This window comes from Nicotiana tabacum, chromosome 3, assembly GCF_000715075.1.
Source record: "Nicotiana tabacum cultivar K326 chromosome 3, ASM71507v2, whole genome shotgun sequence".
Classification (NCBI taxonomy): Eukaryota; Viridiplantae; Streptophyta; class Magnoliopsida; order Solanales; family Solanaceae; genus Nicotiana; species Nicotiana tabacum.
The window spans coordinates 127,356,757-127,376,636 of NC_134082.1; the positions used below are offsets into that span (position 1 = coordinate 127,356,757).

The following is a 19,880-nucleotide window of genomic DNA, read 5'->3' on the forward strand; positions in this document are numbered from 1 at the left end:
GCCTAAGTGGTCTTAGTAGCAAGTAAGGACGTAAGCATTTGCAAATATGGCATGATACGGGTCCTAAACTACCCAGACAATTAGCATAATAGTAACTATGTACGGACTCTGGTCACTACGTACGTACGTAGCCCTCACAGATAGTCACATACATTTATTTAATTTGCCTAGGGGTTATTTCCCTCTTACGAGGTTAGAAAGGAGACTCAACTTGCTCCAAAGCTTACTCCCAAATTCAAGAATATGCTCAAAACCCTCAATTCGGAGCCGAACGATCCAAAACTAATCAAACGGGGTAAGAATTAGTCAATACATGCTCCAGAGTTCATATTCTAATTATTAAAGTAATTTTCTAACCCTAAATGCAAGGTTCCTAAAATTCATCCCCGAGCCCACGTGCCCGGATTCCGAAAATTTTCGAGGTAAGTTGTTACCGATAACCTAAGGAACAAGAATATATGATTTTTATTTCATTCCCTAATGAATTTCGTGGTTAAATCTTATTTTTATCAAAACCCTAGGTTTTACTCTAAACCCATAATGTTTTATTAATTTATATGGTGTAATCTACCCCTAAACTATGTATTAAACCCACAATAAGTAGACATAACTTATCTCACAATGCTAGGCTAAAATCTCCTCTTTGGAAGCTCCCAAATCGCCCAAGGAAAGAATGAAATGTGTCAAAAATGACACATTTTGTATTAAATGAAGGCACTAACTTCAACGATTACCACACCTGCGGTTAGGGGACTGCATCTGAGGTCTCGCTTCTGCGAGGAAAGGATCGCATCTGCGGTCTAGGGACCGCTTCTGCGGTTCCGCTTTTGCGGAAGAGGGGCCGCATCTGCCATTCCTGGGCTCCTCCCCTTGGGCCGCGCCTGCGATGGATAGGCCGCTTCTGTGGTCTCGCACTTGCGGCTGGCCAACCGCAGGTATGGTTATGCCAGATGCCTGGAGCTTCAGCTCCTTCTAAATTTTTATAACTTAACTCGTGCCTCGTCTGATTGATGCTCGGGCCCCCGAGGCCCCGTCCGAATATACCAACAAGTTTGAAATCATAAAATGGACTCGTTCGAAATCTCAGAACGCCCGAAACAACGGTAAATCTAGGAATCACCCCTTAAAACCAATTAAATCAAACTTATGAACTTCAAGTTCTTCAATTCACATCTAATGTAATGAAACACACTTATACTACTCGGATTAACACCAAATTTTGCGTACAAGTCTTAAATGACAATACGGAACAATTCTCGGTCTCAAAATTTTGTTCGTACCTCGATATCACAAAAAACCGCTCCAGACCGAATTTAAAGAACTTTAAAATCCTTAAGGAATCAACTTTCACTATTTGGCGCCAAAACACACCTGGACCATCCAAAACCCGATCCGGACATACGCCCAAGTCTGAAATCATCATATGAACCTGTTGGAACCTTCAAATCCTGATTCCGAGGTTGTGTACTCAATACGTTGACCGAAGTTAAACTTGGCATTTTAAGCCAACATTAAGGAACCAAGTGTTCCGATTTCAACCAAAACTCTTCCAAATCCCGAACCAACCATCCCCGCAAGTTATAAATCAGTAAAAGTAAGTACTAAAGTCTTATTTAGGGGGACATGATTCTAGAAAGCAAAATGGCCAGTCAGATCGTTACATATTAGTTTGTTAGTAATAGTGATTTTTTAAAAATGACACACAATGTAAATTTGAAAAATATATATTATAAGATATCCTTATCTTATAATTTATGTATTTAAGTTAAAAAAAATATTTGAAATTGATGAGACCAGCTTCAATTTTTTTTATATTCAATAAAGATGAAACAGAAGTAGAGATTCGTTGTCATTTCTTATTTCTGGTTTTTAGATTTTCATACATTTTTTCTATATTTATTTTCTTGTATCTTATTTTTTATGTCTTTCTTTCTTTTGTTACGTAAAGTTAATTTATTTTATTATAAAATGATGAGTTTTAATAGAAATTGTCTATATAAGAACTTTATTTATATTTATAGTCTTTGGTTTAAATTCTTTCATATTTTTCTTTTGGCTTATCTAATCAACCTAAATAGGTGCTCACCCAACCACTTAAATTAAAAAATTGAAGAATGTATAATTTATATAAAATCTATATATAATATGTGTATAATCGTGTGTTGTCAGTATATCATCTATGTATATTAGCTATAAAAAGTAAATAATAAAGCTGGTCGGATATTTATGTATATATTCCATAAGATTTCGGTTTCTTGATTTTATCCATGATATGACTTCTATTATAATAATTTTATAACTGTCTACTAAAATTCAAAAATATTTTATCTTTTTAATTTTTAAAATAACTATATATTTTAAAAAATAATTCCATTTCGAAATAATTTGTTTACATTTAAAAAAAATCACATCATACCAATTTCTTTTTTTCTTTTAAATATACTTTTAGTTATACTTGAAAATCGCTATAGAAACAATCAATTAGAAGCCAATATTCCTCTTAGTAAATTCGAGAAAAAAACCTTTCACATAATTTAATGATTCTAAACTAATATTCTTCAACGAAAAACTATTATCTTACAATGTTGGCTTGACTGCAGCTGAATGAAGAGGTTTCAGCTTATACCCTTCAATTCTTAGAAGGTGCTAAATTAAAATTAATGATAGCAATTGTATAACCAAAGTTTTGTTATTTGTTTGATGACCATTTTTACAAATTTACTCTTCAAACAATCATTCTTCAAAAAGAAAAAAAAACTTTTTTTTTGGGTATTGACTGATTTTTGTGATATTTCTTTTTTTAGTATGTAAGTCTACTTCATATATATTATATATGTAAGTAAACTTTTATTTAATTTTTAAACTCTTTTTTGTTATCTGGATAAACATAGACGTGTACCCTATATATTATATTTATTTTTAAAAAAAATCGCTTTATTCAAATCTATCTATAGTCTTTTAAAGAACTATAATTATAGGGTTTTAAATGTGAAAGAGTTTTATAATTATATGGAGTAGTTTTTTTCTTTTTTTTTGCCAGAGGCGAAGTAGTATTTAAATAATTAGAAAAGATAACAAAAGTTCTTAACATGATTGCATATGATCATTAACTGAATTAAGTATGATAGCATGATAACAAAAGATATTTTTTATTAATTCAAATTTAAAAACTTTATCTAAAAATTCAAAATTATCCTTTAATTCAAATTCAGTTTTATATATATATAGATTATATCAAAGTTTATAAGCATTATTTTTTTTACATGTATAAAAATAAGTAATTCACCAAAAATTTCCCCAAAAACAATAATAAAAAACTTCAAAAACGCTTCTGCCTTCGAGGATCATTTCGGCAAAGTAGCAAACATTCATCGATTCAACGATAGTGATTGAGACTCTGCTTGGATTACTTAATAGACCTTTAATTTTGATCTTATTTGACTAAGTTTTTTTTTAAATACTTTTGAGCATCCTTTTGGTCACTAACTCATATTTATTAAGTTTTTAAGGAGTTAGCGTGCCAAATTTTGTTGTTATTAGCTGACATATCTTTGTCAGAGATACCGGTGCCTTCACTGCGCTCAAATTGTGGGTCGGCCTTTGATGGCGGAGGGCATTTTTGTGTTGCCTGTCTAACGATGACGACATTTTTGAGCTACTTGATTAATGGTGAGTGCATTTTGCAAAAAATAAAATAAAATGGAAGGCAAAGTTATCTCATTTTGAATAGTTCGGAAGACAAAATTTACTCGTTTCCTTTCCAAGTAGTTACGTCTTTCCAGGTCTTCTAGAGTCTAAATTTCCTCATCCAATAGTATTCTTAGTTAGTACCAGTCAACTAAGCCCTCTAGTATAAAAAATTCCCGATATTTTGTTGTGAAAGTGTCACATTTAGATTGTTCTTATTAAAGGGAAATGAAATGGGGTAAGTTCAAATATTCTCTTAAATATAGTCTCGAATAGTTTTGGTCCTTTGAGGTTGTCAAAGGAAGCACTTTTGATCCTCTTCAAATATTTAATAAACTCTAATTGCAGATTTAAGACAATAGTGAGGAAAAAAAGATTTGACAGAAATTCATATTTGGAGGTGCGTCATTTGTAATTTGTAGTACTAGTTTTGGTCCGTCTCTGGTGTTAGATGTAGTTCTTCAATGTAATTTCTGCTATTTAAAACTATTACTTTTTGGATAATGATGGAACTATATATGTTTCTGGCAATATTAGTTTGGACTTTCTTAATTCATGACATATTTTTTTGGCTTTCTTAATTCATGACATACAGCAACAACAACAAAGCTAGTGTAATAGTTTCTGGGGAGAGTAGTGTGTACGCAGACCTTACCCTTACCTTTGTGAAGATATAGACACTGTTTCCGATAGACCCTTGACTAAAGAAACAATAAACAAAAAGCGACCAACAGTAACAACACACACAAAAAAAAATCATGCCATAAGATATTAAATCTAATACGAATTCGCAGAAACATCAAGCACCAGAAATGGTTGAAGCCTTGACCAATAAGATATTACAATACATGCCCTTCTACTCTATTACATAAGCTACAGCATGATTAGCATCCACAACATTTCCACACGACTAAAGTTGATTAAAAGTCATTTGTCAACTATTATATTGCTTCTACTTAATACACTATTAAGTTAAAGATCATGGATAAAATTCTTGAGATGAGACATCATATCATGAGTTCTTGGCTGAGAAAGTGGAGAATTATGCAGAATCTGAAATGCATGGCCTACACCTTTGTAAACCTGCTTTTCCACTTTAATTCCAGCATCTGCCAAGGCACTACACAACTCCAAATTCCTATCTTTGAGTAAATCCGTCTCCGAAATACAAACCAATGTAGACGGCAGTCTCAGATTATTGCTCAATCTTGGCTTACACCACGGATGGTCACGATTAGAACCTATTGGCAAAGCGAGTCGCCAGTAAGTATCCGATGCGGATAAATTCAGTGCTGAGTATGGAGGCTGAATTGAATATTTCTCAGAGTGAGTACGCGATTCGCCTCCAAAAAATGGTTGGATTAAGATAAGTCCTTTGAGAGATAATGGCTTGAGATTATATGAATTGAGCCTAGTGGCAACGTGATAAGCAATATTAGCACCAGCACTGTCACCGCTAAGGAACAAGTTGGAAAAATTGCATTTGCTTGACCACCAATTTTGTTCTTTAGAATTGGCTAGTGCTTGATTTTTTAGCCACGTTATAGCGTGGACTCCATCGTCATAAGCAGCAGGAAGACGATTTTCTGGTGCTAAACGATAATTAACTGACATAATTACACAGCCAATTTTTGAAGCAAGATTTGCTAAGAAATCATGGTAACATTTCCATGCAACAGAGCCTACACAGAAACCACCTCCATGAAAATAAACAAGTAAAGGCAGTTTTGTAGCAGGGATTAAGGTATTGGGAAGGTAAATTCGCGACCATAAATTGGTTGGATTGTGTAAAATGACATCTTTGGCTGTGACGCTGAGTTCTTGAGGCAGAGAATAATGTGGGACATTTGGGACAATTTGTGGTCTTTCGATGTGGCCATTGTTGTAAACTTTTATAAGACCATCAATTTCTTCGAGTACAACTACTCCATGTTGTTGAAGATGGTCTTTTCTTACGTTGAGATTTTGCCTTGGATCATAAGAAATAGCAGCCACCATTTTTTTCAGAGGATGCTAGCTAGGGAGTATATATTATGTATTGTAATTTGGTTCTCTGTTTCTAGTTGTGGTGATTCCTAATTTGGGACTTTGGAGCTCCTTTTATAGAGGTTCAGAAGCGTATGGCACTCTGTAAATTAGGTGAAGCAAGAATATTGAGGATTCTTTGGCAACGTGGAGTATTTTTTGGTCAATGTATAGTTAATATATGTGTTCACAAAAAAGAAAGATATATTATTAGAATTTATAAGGTGATTATTAAAATTTGCTTGCATTGCATTATCTGCATATCAAAATTACTTGACATTGATTATCAAAATGGATTTTTCAGATTGCATATTTAAAATAGTCATTGTTAAGAGGCAGACACTATTTTTGTGTAGAGAACATCTAAGTTTTGTGTAATATTGACAATGTACATTATTTTTACACCATCGGGTAAATTAATAAATTATACATGTGATAACACAGAATAATTGATCAGAAAAATAAGCAGAGATAATCTGTCACTATGACAATTTAAATTATGTAAAAATTCTTTACATTGTTAGGGTAAATATTTTAATCTTTTTCCTAGTGATCAGATTGTGAACAGCAATATAATGGTCGGAGAAATACTATGGTCGGTGAATTAAGCCCAAAGTTAGAGCAGTTTTATTCGTAAATCTGCTGCTGCTGCTGCTGCATATGAGTAGTTTGCGAATGTCGGCATGTAATTCTTCGGCTTTGTAAAAGTTATTCGTATACATTGGGAGACCAAATTACACAAGCATATATATGTCGTACATGGATAACTGGAACTCCATTAATTAATTAACCAGTTTTGGAAAGTCTAAGAAATTCCCTTTATGTCTGTTTTCAGGCTCCTTTTTTTTCCCTAATATTTGCGTAATGTTAATCAAACCTTAATTAATTAAGATTCTCATACTACGAGCATTTGATGACCTTTTCTTGAAGTAGCAGACTAAGGAATTATCTTTTGGAAAGGAGGGATGGGGAAGAAATTTTATGTATATATACTTCCTCACGAAAATAATTCTTCTTCTTTTTATTTTTATTTTGAACTTCTTGTCCAGCCAAAAATTAGCCAAATTAAACAAGTTAGAACATATGCAATTAATACATTTTCGAAAATATATAGGAATGTATAAAATTTTATTCAGGAAAAAAAATACTTAGCTTGAACATGATATACCATATCTCATTATTCTTTTTAGGATGGACGGACTAGTTCATATTATCCTAAAAGATTACTTAGTCATTTCATATAACGTAATGCGGCCTTTCACCTTTCCATGGATGCATGTTGATTTCGAGTACATGTATTGCTTCTTCTGACCCAAGCTCATTTAAAATATTGTTTACTTTTCATTTTATTATTTTTTAGAGAAGAAGCTCGTTTTTCATATTAAATACGTAGTATATATAACGAAAAACATCGCATTCTTGTTTTTCATTCAAGAACAAAGGATCACATGTCGATCGAACACTCAAGTGGTGAAAATAAACTTCACGTTCAAACACTCGCAAAAAAAAAACACCAGAATTAAAAGAAAAAACAAAAGCAACTCAAACAAAATTATTTTCTAATCCAAACTCAAGTTAAAAGCCTCTGGGAAAAGCCAAGAAGTGGAGAACCTTCCATAAAACACCGAGAGAGAAAAGAAGGAAAAAAGAAAACAAGAAAGCAACAAATTAAAGGGAAGCTAAGCGTAGCTATCTATTTCCTTGGAGTATCTTTTTTGAATTCCCCACTTGTGCGCATTGGACTTGACCTGACCACCATAAGGTAAGGTACTAAGGTTAAACTTAAAATGCAAATTGGTAAACATGAGAGAAAAACATCGATAGTGATATTTTTGATGATTAGGTTAAGTTGAAGTTCGATATGATATATAATCGAAAAATAAAATAACAACTTACTATTATTAACAAAAAGAAAAGAACAAAAGAACGACAAAAGGGTGAAAAGCTAAGGATGACAAAGAAACCTTCTTTATATCCTTAGATGCAATGGGGAGAGGTGAGTTGGTCAAAAAGGAAGTTGCGATCGAATATTTGAAGATGATAAAGTTGGCAAACCAGTCCAGTTGCACGTACCTACTTGAGGTCTGAGTCTGACTGAAAATTAATGTTGTATTTCAGCTGGAATCTTAATTACTCCTATGTGACCTTTATGCTTGCAAAGAGTCTCTCATTGGGAAAAACAAAGAAAAGTCACTTTGATTTGGTATTAAATAAAAAAATCATACCAACCCAACATATAAATATAAAATTTTTATATATATTTTTAACACTTTATATAGAATTTCTTTTTAAAAATATCTAGAAATATTTAGGATTCTCTTATGGGAAGTAATATTTAATAGAATATAAAGTGCTCCATTTTTATTAACTTTTAATAATGTGTTGTATGATCACTTTCTTATCAAGTGTTATTAAAATTCGCCAATCTCTTTGTTTTTTCATTTTCATATGTCAAGATCTACTAGATTCTTATATCTTTTCGAATTTGAAGTGGTATTTTGATAATTAAAAATTAAATAGAACATACATCATTATTTAGGTATCGCATTGTTTTTTATGTTTAATTATTAAATTCGGTTAACTTTGAAGATCTACATCAACGAAAATTTATTGTCACACAACTAAAAGAAATACTATCATATGTTACTAAGAAAATTCTCCCATAAGAATATTTTAATATATAATATGTTTGTCAATTTTTTAATTTTTATTAAACATATATTTACTTATAAAAAATTATCAAAGTAAGATTGACATATTATTTATGTAACAAAAAAAACGCGAAAAACCTAAAAAATCCGACAAAACTGAACCAATCCAAATCGATATAATTGATTTGATTTGATTTTAATAAAAATCGAACCAACTCGATCCATGTACACCACTACTGTTTGAGAAGGGTAAACATCTCTTTTGATAGTTGAATACTTCAATCTTCCGATGCATGGCATAACCGCACATCCTATAAGTCGTTGTGACAGCACTACATCTTTAGAATAAAATCTTCTGCTTGGGACCTACTAAATTTTCTTGTTACTATAAGCGATTCAAAAACGTAGTAACCTGGAAATAATTACTCGATACACTCGGTGATTTCTTTGTATATATCTAAGTTTTGATGGATGTAATTACTCGATACTTAGGGGTTGCTACCAGGTAGTAATTAGTGTCTAGTTGAATTAGTTAAGGTACAAACTAGCCCGAACACCAGCAACAAATTAACAATAACTATGCTTTCAAACAAGTTGGGTGTGCTATATATATGAATCTTCACTAACTATTTATCCATATTATGAGGATCCATTATGAATTGGTTAGTTTTGCAATAGCTATCAGACTACCGTGATCCTCCTCCTTTATTTAAGTTTGGACAATATAAGGAAGCTCACACAAGTAAAATTGGAGCAGACACCAAGTTATAAGTACATGAGACGTTATAACAAACAAAATACCAATAATAGTACAATAATAGAAGTAAAACATAAGTGCTAATGCTATGCAACCAAGATCCTCACATGCTTGTAAGTTACTGATATGCAATATAATACCACACCTCTAAGGGGTAGTTTGGATGTTGGGATAAGAGATAACAATTTTATCCCGCGCTTAATTATGGGTATTATTCGGTCTCCAAAATCATTTTATATGAAAATGATGGAATTAGTTATCCCATATAAAAAGTGAAATAACTAATCTCATGGAATATCTCAATCCCTGATATCCTTGTATATCTCACATCACCAACCAAATTACCCCTAAGCAACTCAAACTTGAGTTTGAGCTATACGTGGTTCGTGAAAGTTAATATATACAGCTAACTTTTGGCAAAACTTGAAATGTCCCATTAGAATAGTCCAAAATATGAACGGGATTTAAATTGTCAAACTAAAGATTTGGTTCCAAATTCCGTATTTCCTTCACCAAGATGCCAAACCAGAAAAGTCAAGCCCCTTAGATATCAGGCTCGTGCATTATCCCGAGCCTTGAGTTCTTTGGGTTAGACATTGTAGATAAGGGTCACTATTGATTTAGTAGCTGTGAAATGTCAATTGGGCGGTTCACAAATTATTCCTTGAATGAAACTTATCCCATAAAAAATATACACAAGGATTGAATGGGCTATTCCTACAATGTCAATGTTGAATCTCCATCCTTTTCAAATCTCCTGTACCTTTCAAATAAGATTGTTTTTGCAAACGACAAAACAGTTGCCCATAGTTCCTATCTATTTACTCGACGAGCTCTTATACCCTTTCTTGTGGTGGGAGGGGATAGGGGAAAAAACTCGTAGTTTTAAGAGTCTAATCTAAATTCACTAAATTTGAAAATAATTTCTGATTTGTTTTAGATATGGAACATGATTCGCACTCAACATAGTCTAGCTCAAGAATTGATGAAAAAGAAAGCACCACAGAAAAAACAAAATGTCACTAAAAGACAAGGATCAAATGTAAAAATAAAATCATTCCCCACTGACAATTTACGTTCAAATGAGATTCCATAGAAGCACTCTGTGCCATCTGCCAAACTTGCGTCCGAACCAGAAAAACAACCTTCTGTGGCACAGCCCGAAGAGATCCTATTGGCATCTTCTACATTCAAAAACATTTTCAAACTGAGTATCTCACTAAACCATGACATCACCTAATCATGGTAAATCAAAATTTTACCTAATTTTATCACCCAACCATGGAAGTAATTCACATTTGAAATTGCAATTTGCAATCCGTAGCCATTTGAACTTTCGACAGGCTTCCCTTCAACATCCGAACGCCCACCAATCAAATTCCTAACCCATAAAAATCACTCTTTAACATCCTTTTACAGGAAAGGAATTAACCTCAACAGAACGCAATGAATAGTTGAATACAGATGATTCACTAATTAGAGATTATAAAATAGTTTGACTGTTTGACAAAAACATCTTTTGATAACGACATAGTGCAGAAATACAAGTACGAAAGATGTGGTTGGATACAATAATGGTAATGGTTGGAACAGAAAACATGCTAAAAGATTCAACTGATGAACAAAATTATCCAGGCACAATCTGCCCCTTATCAACCACCTATCACATTCAAAACATGATTTGCCGTCTCACGCCACCAACTCCATCCATTCGGTTTGCTGTCTTCTATCTTTTTCTTTTTTCCCCCAAGAGAAAACAAATGAACACGATGAAAGAAACGGAACACTATTGTCCTATGGAAATAAATTTACATGAAAAAGAACAACTAAGTTGGTTTCCGCATGTTACGTCCTGCACGGATTACTTCATCAACAAGTAGCAGCTGAGATGCTATAACAGGGCTGCAAAACAAAAATGGATTATGGGTCAGATGCTATTCAGCAAAAATTCACCTTTAGTCGGGTTGGGAATTTAAGGGAAAAATAAAAGAAACGGAGAGCAAGGAACAACAAATATAGCTCCAATGCTTACTGAAAAGATGATTTCGCGCAGAGCTGACTGGTATTGATACATGAATTAATACATGCCCATACAGAAGAAAATATATGTAATGAATAATTTCCACATACCCAGAATTCACAATCTGACGCTTAACAGAATAATTGTCAAATATCCCCTCCATTTGGGGATCTATAGGTTCTCCAGTGTGCTGATTTATTCCCACAATATTTCCTTTGTCATGCTCTCCCTGCAAAAAGATGAGAAGTCAGGGTGATAATTGATACAATAGTTGCATTCATGAACACGAGCAAGAGAAGTATTCGATTACCGTTAGTGCTATAATCACATCTTGAGTATCAAGGCCAGAGTTCTCAGCAAGCGTTTTTGGTATCACAAGGAGGGCATTCGCAAATGCTTCCACTCCAAGTTGGGCACGCTTAGCAGATATTTTGCCATAGACCAAAGAAAATCAGAAAATATATACAACACTCGAATACATCTTGCATAGGGAGGTATATATTAAGACAATAATAAATCTATTCACATACCCCTTTAACAGTTTTCTTCACTTCATTGATCAGGTATTGTCGAGCTGCAACTTCAAAGGCACCAGCACCCTTAAAGTAATCATACAAGAACATAACTCAGGAGCAGAAGATGCATTACTTCATTCTCATAATATGCAGAGAACAACGCGTTCACTGCTTCAAAGTTCAAACAAGTGAATCCTCGAATTTCATAAGCAAATAGTCAAATACAGGTACACGGACGAGAATTCATACAGCAAGTTGTAACATCTAACTAGAGACAGATTAACGCTCTGGTTATGAAGTCTAATAATGCTTCCTTTTCATACTGCTGTAAAAATAAAAAACCAAGATAAAAAATGACAATTCCATTAAAGCCTTAGTCGAGAAGTAAGATTAGCACGAATACCCCAGAGCAACATGTTTATAAACAAATGTAAAGCATCATACTTCCATGCACATAAAATTGGGTCCAAAGATGGATAGGCAGTGCAAAATAATGCACAAACAAGGAAAAAGCCATCAAGTGAAGGCACTTCTACATGGAATTCACACAAATATCCATTTCTGGAGTTCCAGGTATCAATGGAATACCATACCAGTACAACTGCTTCATCTTCAATGGTATTTTTGACTGCTCTCAGTCCATCACGAACAGCATCCTTAATTTGTGCTATTGTATGGTCATTTGGCCCTGTATAGGAAACAGCAGCATTTAACAAGACCAAGTTCTCAAACAGTGAAATTACAAGCACCACCACTGCAAAATAATAGCGTCCACAAGAAAAAAACATTTAATGACAACTACACAATTCAGAATACCTTTTATAAGAATAGTGCAGGAATGAGGATTTTTGACATTTTCAACAAATGTGTACTTCTCTTCGCCAAGAACATGCTCATAGACCAGCCCAGCCCAGCCAAGGCACTCAGGAGTAAGGTCATCAACAGAGTTAACTGCATCACCACCACATGCCAAAACCAAGCGCTCCATATTTCTCCTCTTTGCTCTTCGAAGAGCAATTATCTAAAACATCAAAATTGGGATGATAGTCCATATGTTGGAAAGTAAAAATAAGATTCTTAAATGTCACCATCATTTAAATGAAACATTTATGTCATAAAATATCTAGTTTGGCATCTTAAATTGCTATAAGGAGCTTTAGAAAAAACAAACACAATAGAGAATGGATGTTTCTTGTTGAGAGATGTGGCAATGCATTAGCGTTTCAAACTATCCTTTATCATTAAGGATAAAAAAAGAATTGCATACACGAAAATGGGGAAGAAAGGCTAAAAGGGACGCAATTGCATTCAAGCATACAATGGCGAAACTTGGTCTATTTATGACATAGAACCTTCTGATTAACTGTCAACTATGAGAATACAATAACCTAATATTTCTATCTACTACAACCCTTGCATATAAGTGGGATGGAGAAGGCATCGGTGCATGTTCTCGTGGAATCCAGTTTAGTCTAATAAAAAGGGAAGACCATCTAATTTTTATATGCAGTTCCACAAAAATTTCTTATTCTCTTAATTAAAAAAAGGATTAAAAGACAAAGGGTACAAGTCCCCATCATAACTGCTCCCTTGTTAATTTAGAAATTCATGATAGGTCCATAAGTTTCATAAATTTCTTCAATGAACATTTAACGTATTTTGGAAGTTGAGCTCATTTGTTGTATATATGATAACCTTTCTTTCGCTCTCTGATTTTTCTATTTCTTTTTTTCCCATGAAGGAGTATCAAAGAACTAAGTTCCACACATAGGATCTGGGAGTAGTTTATTATCTTTTCAGGAAAAAGCCAAGTAGGGTAGGAGACAGTGATTAAAAAAACGCTCGCTTCCTCGCTTTAAGCGAGAAGCGAAGCGAGGCGTGAAGGGCAGCGCTTCAGGTAATAGAAGCGACTCTGGTACGAAAAAGCGACCGCTTCTCGGTAAAAAGCGAGAAGCGGTGAAGCAAGAAAAAGCATTAGAAGCGTCCACTTCTATGTTTAAAATTAACCCAAGCCCTATTTTATTAAAAAACGAGGTTTCCAAACCGTAAACACTGTCTCGACTTCTTCAACAACATCGAGACTAGGGTTTTTCTTCAACAACAGCAGCAATTTCTTCTTCTCTTCTTCATCAACTTCTGATTTATGAGATAATCAGATTATTTCTAAACGTCCAAAAAGCGGTGAAATGCTGGCGAATTTTTTTCAGAAAATTTCTGCCCAATTTTTCCAGTTTCTGCCCAAAATTTCTGCCCAATTGAAGTATTGAACATTTGCTTACAATTACATGTGTTGTCTATGCAGTATTTATTATTATTTTTTTTTAAATTCCGCTTCACTTAAAAAAAAGCGAGCGCTTCGCTTCTCGCTTCTCGTGAAATGGGGGTTGTCGCTTTTCCTCGCTTCACGCTCTTCACAACACTGGTAGGAGTTAGTTGATAGAGATCAGTTACCCAAAAGTACTAGCATGGCAACAGAAGGAAGCAACATGTTCCTAGGAAGAGCAGATATGCAAAACTAATTTGAAGAAGACACATGCATTCGACAACTAAATGATTCAGCTTGAGAATTTACTAAAAACTGAATAAACTAGAGTGAGGACAACTTACTCCTGCCCGAGCAAGAATGTCAAGAGATGGAGGATCAATTCCCTTCTGATTGATAACAACAAAGTTGTTTTCATTTCCTGAACAAACCTGCATGCAACCAGGAATAAAGTCCGAAATAAATGTTTCATTACATTGACACACAAATGCCAAATACTCCTAGCTAAACTGCAGACCTTGTTTTTAAGATCAATTATCTTTTGCACTCTCTCATCAACTGAGCGCCTTTCAGCAGCAACCATTGCCTCTCTCTGCTCTGCATTCGAGTAGAAAAACCCTGCATTTACTTCACTGAGAAAGAGAAGTGCATCAACTATATGAACTCAATAAATCCAAGTAAATATATGTAATATGAAGCCGCAGTGAATAATCACCTCTTCTCATATTCCAAGGATACATTACAAGTCAGAATGTAACAGTTCTCAGCTCGTCTTTTCATGTCTGGATGTCGTGAACCATGGTCGAGCACAAGACCCTCAACCTGATAGCAGCAAGAAAAAATGAGTACTGCAACATGTTAAATCTGTGCTCACAAAATTCTTCAATTTCCGGTTCAAATTTTCGGAGAAAATGAAAGGGTGTCCGGTTGACGCTTTTCTAAAGAAACATGTCTAGTTTTGTGGTTTTTTAAAGGTTGACCACTTGGTACAACACCAATTTTATGTTTTCCAAGTTTCCTCATAGTTTGCTTGTTTCTCTGTTAGTTTCCTTCAATTCCCCTTTATTTGCGTTGAAGACGTCGAGAATGATGATATTGTTTTTAAAGCGTACAAGATTTAAATTAGAAAATGGTTAATGAAGCAAAGAGTGAATTGGACTCCGCATCTTTTGGCTTTTCATGAATCATCGTAATCCCCGATAACTTCTGTTTTTTTGAACATGAATGACACAAACTGGTGGGATTTGTTTTTTGAGGAAGGACATATTCATGAACAAGACAAGTTTTCTGGAAGTTAGGGCAGTAGAGAAAGGTACATGAAATGACAATGAAAAATATTTTGAGAGAAGAAAAAATATTCACCAACCAAAACAACCTTAATTTCGTGTTCTGCAACTGCATCCTAGATAGACAAACTAAGAGACAACCCATGCAGCGACAGGGACAAGTACATCCACATCTAGCCAATACGGGACATGAATACCCTATACTTGTTGGTTTACGTGCCATACATACGCATGTAACAATTCTTCCTCTCATCTTACCCACATAGTAAAGAATTTCCAAAAACATACTAAAGAATTTCACGACCCACGAGCACCCAAGATTGTTATAATATTTAATATGAGTTTTAGTAAATAATTAAGCAGAGAACACTCTCTAAAAATATGCGTATCTTTCACTTCTCAGACTATCCTCAGTAATGAGACGAAAAATTGTTTAGCACGTGCACCATTACCTTTTATCATATCCTAAAAATAATCATAATATCATAGTCTTATTAACTCTAAAGGAATCAATGTTTAATTGAAAAGTTTCCTGTAGACACTAAACAGTATTACTTGTAATTACTTTAGAAACTTGAAAGATAAAATTCAGCAAAATCTCAAGTTAGTTCATGTGATATTGAGAGCAGTTTAGCTTTGCTCTTTTACAATTTAACTTGAAATACATAAACTCCGTCTCCATCCTACAAGCTGAAGATGAATCAGAATCAGATTCTGTTATACTACTTGGTTATGGTATCAATACTTGACAATGCTGTCAATTATCAGAATGCATATTGTTATATGGTGCATTCTGCACATAAGAGGAACTCATATAACCAGAGTAGAAGTTTAGATACATTAGACAAGAACTACAAAACATGTTGCAAGTGCACTTGGCCATTTCAAAATTGGAAATTATCATTATTAAGATATGAATAACGATGACAATTAAACATGCCTTTAAATTATGGGTCAAAGTATAAGAAGAAATTCATGGCAGGCTGGCTGTAATGTAACCCACCATTTATGAGCAAATGAGGGGAACAACCATCAAAGAAGAGGGGGTCAAAGCCTCTAGTGGATGAAGTAACACTCTGCAGTTACAGAGAGAGAGAGAGACCGGGGGGGGGGGGGGATTTACAGTGTAGTCATTTCTTGAAGTTACATGTTTGAGGAATTGATATGCTTTAAACTCTTTTTATCAGTATCATAGATTATCCAAAATCTAATGCAAACAATGTAACACATGGGTAACTTTGCGGAAATGACAACCAACATGCAGAAGTTATAAGTAGCATTTCACATACCAAACGGGTGTCTACATCAAACTTATGGCGCATGTGCATTATCTCAACCATGAAAAGATCAATAGCTTCTTCAGGCTTGCGTATGCAGAGCACCTGTTGCACAATTTGCAGGAATTGTAATAAAATGACAGGAGAGAAGAAAAAACCCCGCAAATATAACAAAAGAAAGCTAGCTTGGAAAAGAGAGACAGATAACAACTAATGTAGTGTATCACGCATCATTAAGCAAAAGCATATTTCAGTAACGCTGCTATCTAAATGCTAGAAGCAAGGACGAGCACTTACAGCATTCGCAACAATGTCTGTCAGTTGATCAGCCAACGCTTCATACAACTGTGCAAAACCATATATTGGTATAAGCACTGACAATAAAGGAAGGGCATTTAAGCAGAACGATCATAATTTACATCACATTTAAGGTGCAGAAGAAACCTTTGTTCTCAATGTTGTTCTTGCTACCATCTTCAATATCTCTTTATCTGGCTCGTCACCCATCACTACAGGAGTCTTAAATTTTTCAAGAAATTGTAGTGTTGCTCTTTTTGCAATTTCAAAGCCATCAACTAGCACACGAGGATGCATTCCTGAAAGAATGTTTCAAGCACTTAAAACCTAAAGTAACTAAAGGATATGTTTTATTTATTTTTATTGTTAAACTAAAGGATATATTTGTCGAGGAGACTTCATCAGTCATCTTTGGCAGGGAGTGCAACCAAAAAATGAACTGAATACGACAATTCAACAGATCACCCAAATATTAAATTTGCTCAGAACCAGTGCTATGATCAGACAAGCAAAGCGTAATCATGAAATAAGTAGCTGCAACCTATGTTGCTCGGACTATTTAAAAATGCCGGTAGGTGTGTGTCAGATCCTCCAAAACTACACAAACTTTTCAGTAAACGTATCTCCATAATTAATTTTCTGAATCTTTCCAGATTTTCCATTTCAGGCTGGGTTTCATATTACATCAGAAGAAAAGGCAACGAAGTTGCTGGGAATAGAAACTATATGGCAAACCTTCATCTATGCAGCGCTCAGATTGTTTCATGAGCTCCCCAATGAAAAGTACTGTAGATGTAGTACCATCACCACTTGTATCATCTTGAGCAACAGCAGTCCTAGCAATCATTATTGCAGTTGGGTTCTGTATTTGCTGCAATTTTATTAAGCATAAGGGTATCAATACCAACAAAAAACACTTATCTTTTAGCTGTTCACAATTCACATCCTCAAATAGATATTCTTAGTTTAGCTGCATAAATGAACAACAAAGGAAGCCCCACATTACCAAGACCAGTTCAACACTAATCTATTACAAGACCCAGTTCAAACTTCCTTAATTGGTATGTCAGATGAATCACAAAGGAAGATACCAAAAAGACGGTGTTTAACCACAAGCATTAGCATCTCTAATCTTTGGTGTGAATTCAGACATCATTTCTTAACTTTTTTGAATTAAATTTGACATTTTTAGTTGGTACTTATAAAGAACTATCAATCACAATCTTTATAACTGTATATTCGTGTTATTGGTGTCACAATATTCTCAAATATTCTTGATATTCGAAAATTTTTAGGAAAATTATTGAAGTTGACTCCATAAAGAATAATAGTGCCTTGGTGACAGAGGGAGTAGTATTCGTCTTGTTACTGGGTCGACTTCCGTTGACAGACTCAATTCTACATCTCGACTTCCATCGACACTATTATCAAATAATTTTCAAGACACTTAAAAAGTGCAACATTGAGTGAAAATGTGACACAGCAAGCAGGAGCAGCCCGTTTCGTTACTTTGAAATGCATAAATCAAAAACAAAAATCTCAAAGCAGCTGAAACTAACAAAGTATTAACAAGCAGAACTCACCATTTCTTTCAATAACGTATTGCCATCCTTAGTAAGTTTAATATCACCCGCACCACCAACAAGCCTAGCAATTGTAAGTAAAATAAATTATCTATAAAAATGAGCCAGAAAAAACGTAGAACTGAAAGCAAAATCGAAGAGCTCAAAAAAAAGGTGTGACTCACATTTTAATGGTGCCCTTAGGGCCGAGATTGGTCTTGAGAACATCCTGCAAACCCTTGGCAGCATTGATGTTCATATGAAGCGCCGCCGACTTGTTGAGTACCTCAGCATTTGGATTCAATACCTTAACAGACATCTTCTTCACTTACTGTAATAATTAGTGCTAAAGCAGATCGCAGAAGAATGAGAGAGAGAAAAAGGTGTATGGAAGAGTTGGTTCTGGAGGAGAGGGGACTGGGTTTTGAGGGCTCGCTCTCTGGAAGGGTTTTGTTCTTTGAAATTGAACCTGAATTTAACTCTGGACGAGATACAAATTCAAGATTTAAATGGATTGCATCACTTCACACCCACACCCACTTATACTTTAAAGAGATTTTCATAAAATACTATCTTTTAGTAGTAATTATTAGCCATTTATATATACCTTTTGCTATATTATGGATTATAGATACTTTTTCTGTGGTTATAAGATGTATTTGATGTATTTAAGTTATTGTATTCATGAATACAGTAGCAAAAATAGGCGTGAATCAGGGAAGTCCAGCTAATCAGTTGTTGTATTCGAGTGTATTCGACTGTATTCATGGAGTGAAACATGGGATTACAGCTGGACAGATTATTGTATTCGACTGTATTCACGGCGTGAAATAGGGGATTACACTGTTTTTAAAACGGAAAGTGAATCAATTAACATAATAGACTCCTAATATAACTCAACAAACTCAATAATAACACACAAATTTTGTATTTTCAGTTATAAAAAAGATTCTCAACCGAAAAATACCCCAAAAAAATAGCAATCTTCAGAGAAATTATATAATACATCTAAATACATAAATTATATTAATTAAAAAAATATATGAATATATTCATGACATATAGCGAGGCAGTGAATATAATAAAATACATAGAATACAACGGGATACATTAAAATACAATGAGAAAAAAATAGTGAATACAATGAAATACATAGAATACAACAAGATACATTGAATTACAATGAAAAAAGACAATGAATACAATGAAATACATGAAAATACAGCGTGATACATTGAAAAAATATTGAAATATATTAATAGAAAATCAAGTTGTTCAGCCCCAAAATCCGTCGTCTTTGTTCAAGAACAAACCCTAATTTTCAGCTACTCCTATTGTAGCAGATGCAACAATAACGTCAGAAGCAGCAACAACAACAGGAAGCCATGGCTCGTTTCCCTTCTAACATGGACCGGCGGGGTACTCCCTGACAAATTCTCCGACCAAATTTCTGATAAGGTGGGTCATTTATTTACGATCTCTTATCGCGTTGCTCTTCAAACATTCGACAGAAACAAAGTGAAAAAAGAGATGCTGGGAA

At 34.3% G+C, this 19,880-nt stretch overlaps 2 protein-coding genes across 2 annotated transcripts; both read right to left on the reverse strand.

Annotated features, from left to right (window-relative positions):
- Positions 1-4,474: 4,474 nt before the first annotated feature.
- LOC107765951 (putative carboxylesterase 17) lies at positions 4,475-5,742 on the reverse strand. Its single transcript, XM_016584646.2, has one exon. It carries the CDS (start codon positions 5,683-5,685, stop codon positions 4,660-4,662), a length of 1,026 nt encoding a protein of 341 aa, XP_016440132.2. The 5' UTR covers positions 5,686-5,742; the 3' UTR covers positions 4,475-4,659.
- Positions 5,743-10,603: 4,861 nt separating this feature from the next.
- On the reverse strand, positions 10,604-18,838 carry LOC107765950 (T-complex protein 1 subunit zeta 1). The gene is made up of 15 exons (XM_016584645.2): positions 18,526-18,838; positions 18,362-18,425; positions 17,514-17,649; positions 16,926-17,077; positions 16,779-16,826; positions 16,494-16,586; positions 14,634-14,740; positions 14,436-14,550; positions 14,263-14,349; positions 12,472-12,676; positions 12,249-12,343; positions 11,671-11,739; positions 11,451-11,558; positions 11,251-11,369; positions 10,604-11,022 (listed from the first exon to the last, which is right to left on the reverse strand). The coding sequence occupies exons 1-15, from the start codon at positions 18,657-18,659 to the stop codon at positions 10,947-10,949; spliced, it is 1,608 nt and encodes a 535-aa protein (XP_016440131.1). The 5' UTR covers positions 18,660-18,838; the 3' UTR covers positions 10,604-10,946.
- Positions 18,839-19,880: the final 1,042 nt, after the last annotated feature.

Excerpts from the sequence above, each read along its gene's own strand:
- LOC107765951 (XM_016584646.2), bottom strand. The coding sequence starts at position 5,685 with ATGGTGGCTGCTATTTCTTATGATCCAAGGCAAAATCTCAACGTAAGA.
- LOC107765950 (XM_016584645.2), bottom strand. The coding sequence starts at position 18,659 with ATGTCTGTTAAGGTATTGAATCCAAATGCTGAGGTACTCAACAAGTCG. Across the intron at positions 16,587-16,778 it reads CAGACATTGTTGCGAATGCT|GTGCTCTGCATACGCAAGCC; the intron begins GTAAGTGCTCGT and ends ATTGTGCAACAG. Across the intron at positions 11,559-11,670 it reads TGAAGAAAACTGTTAAAGGG|CGTGCCCAACTTGGAGTGGA; the intron begins GTATGTGAATAG and ends ATATCTGCTAAG.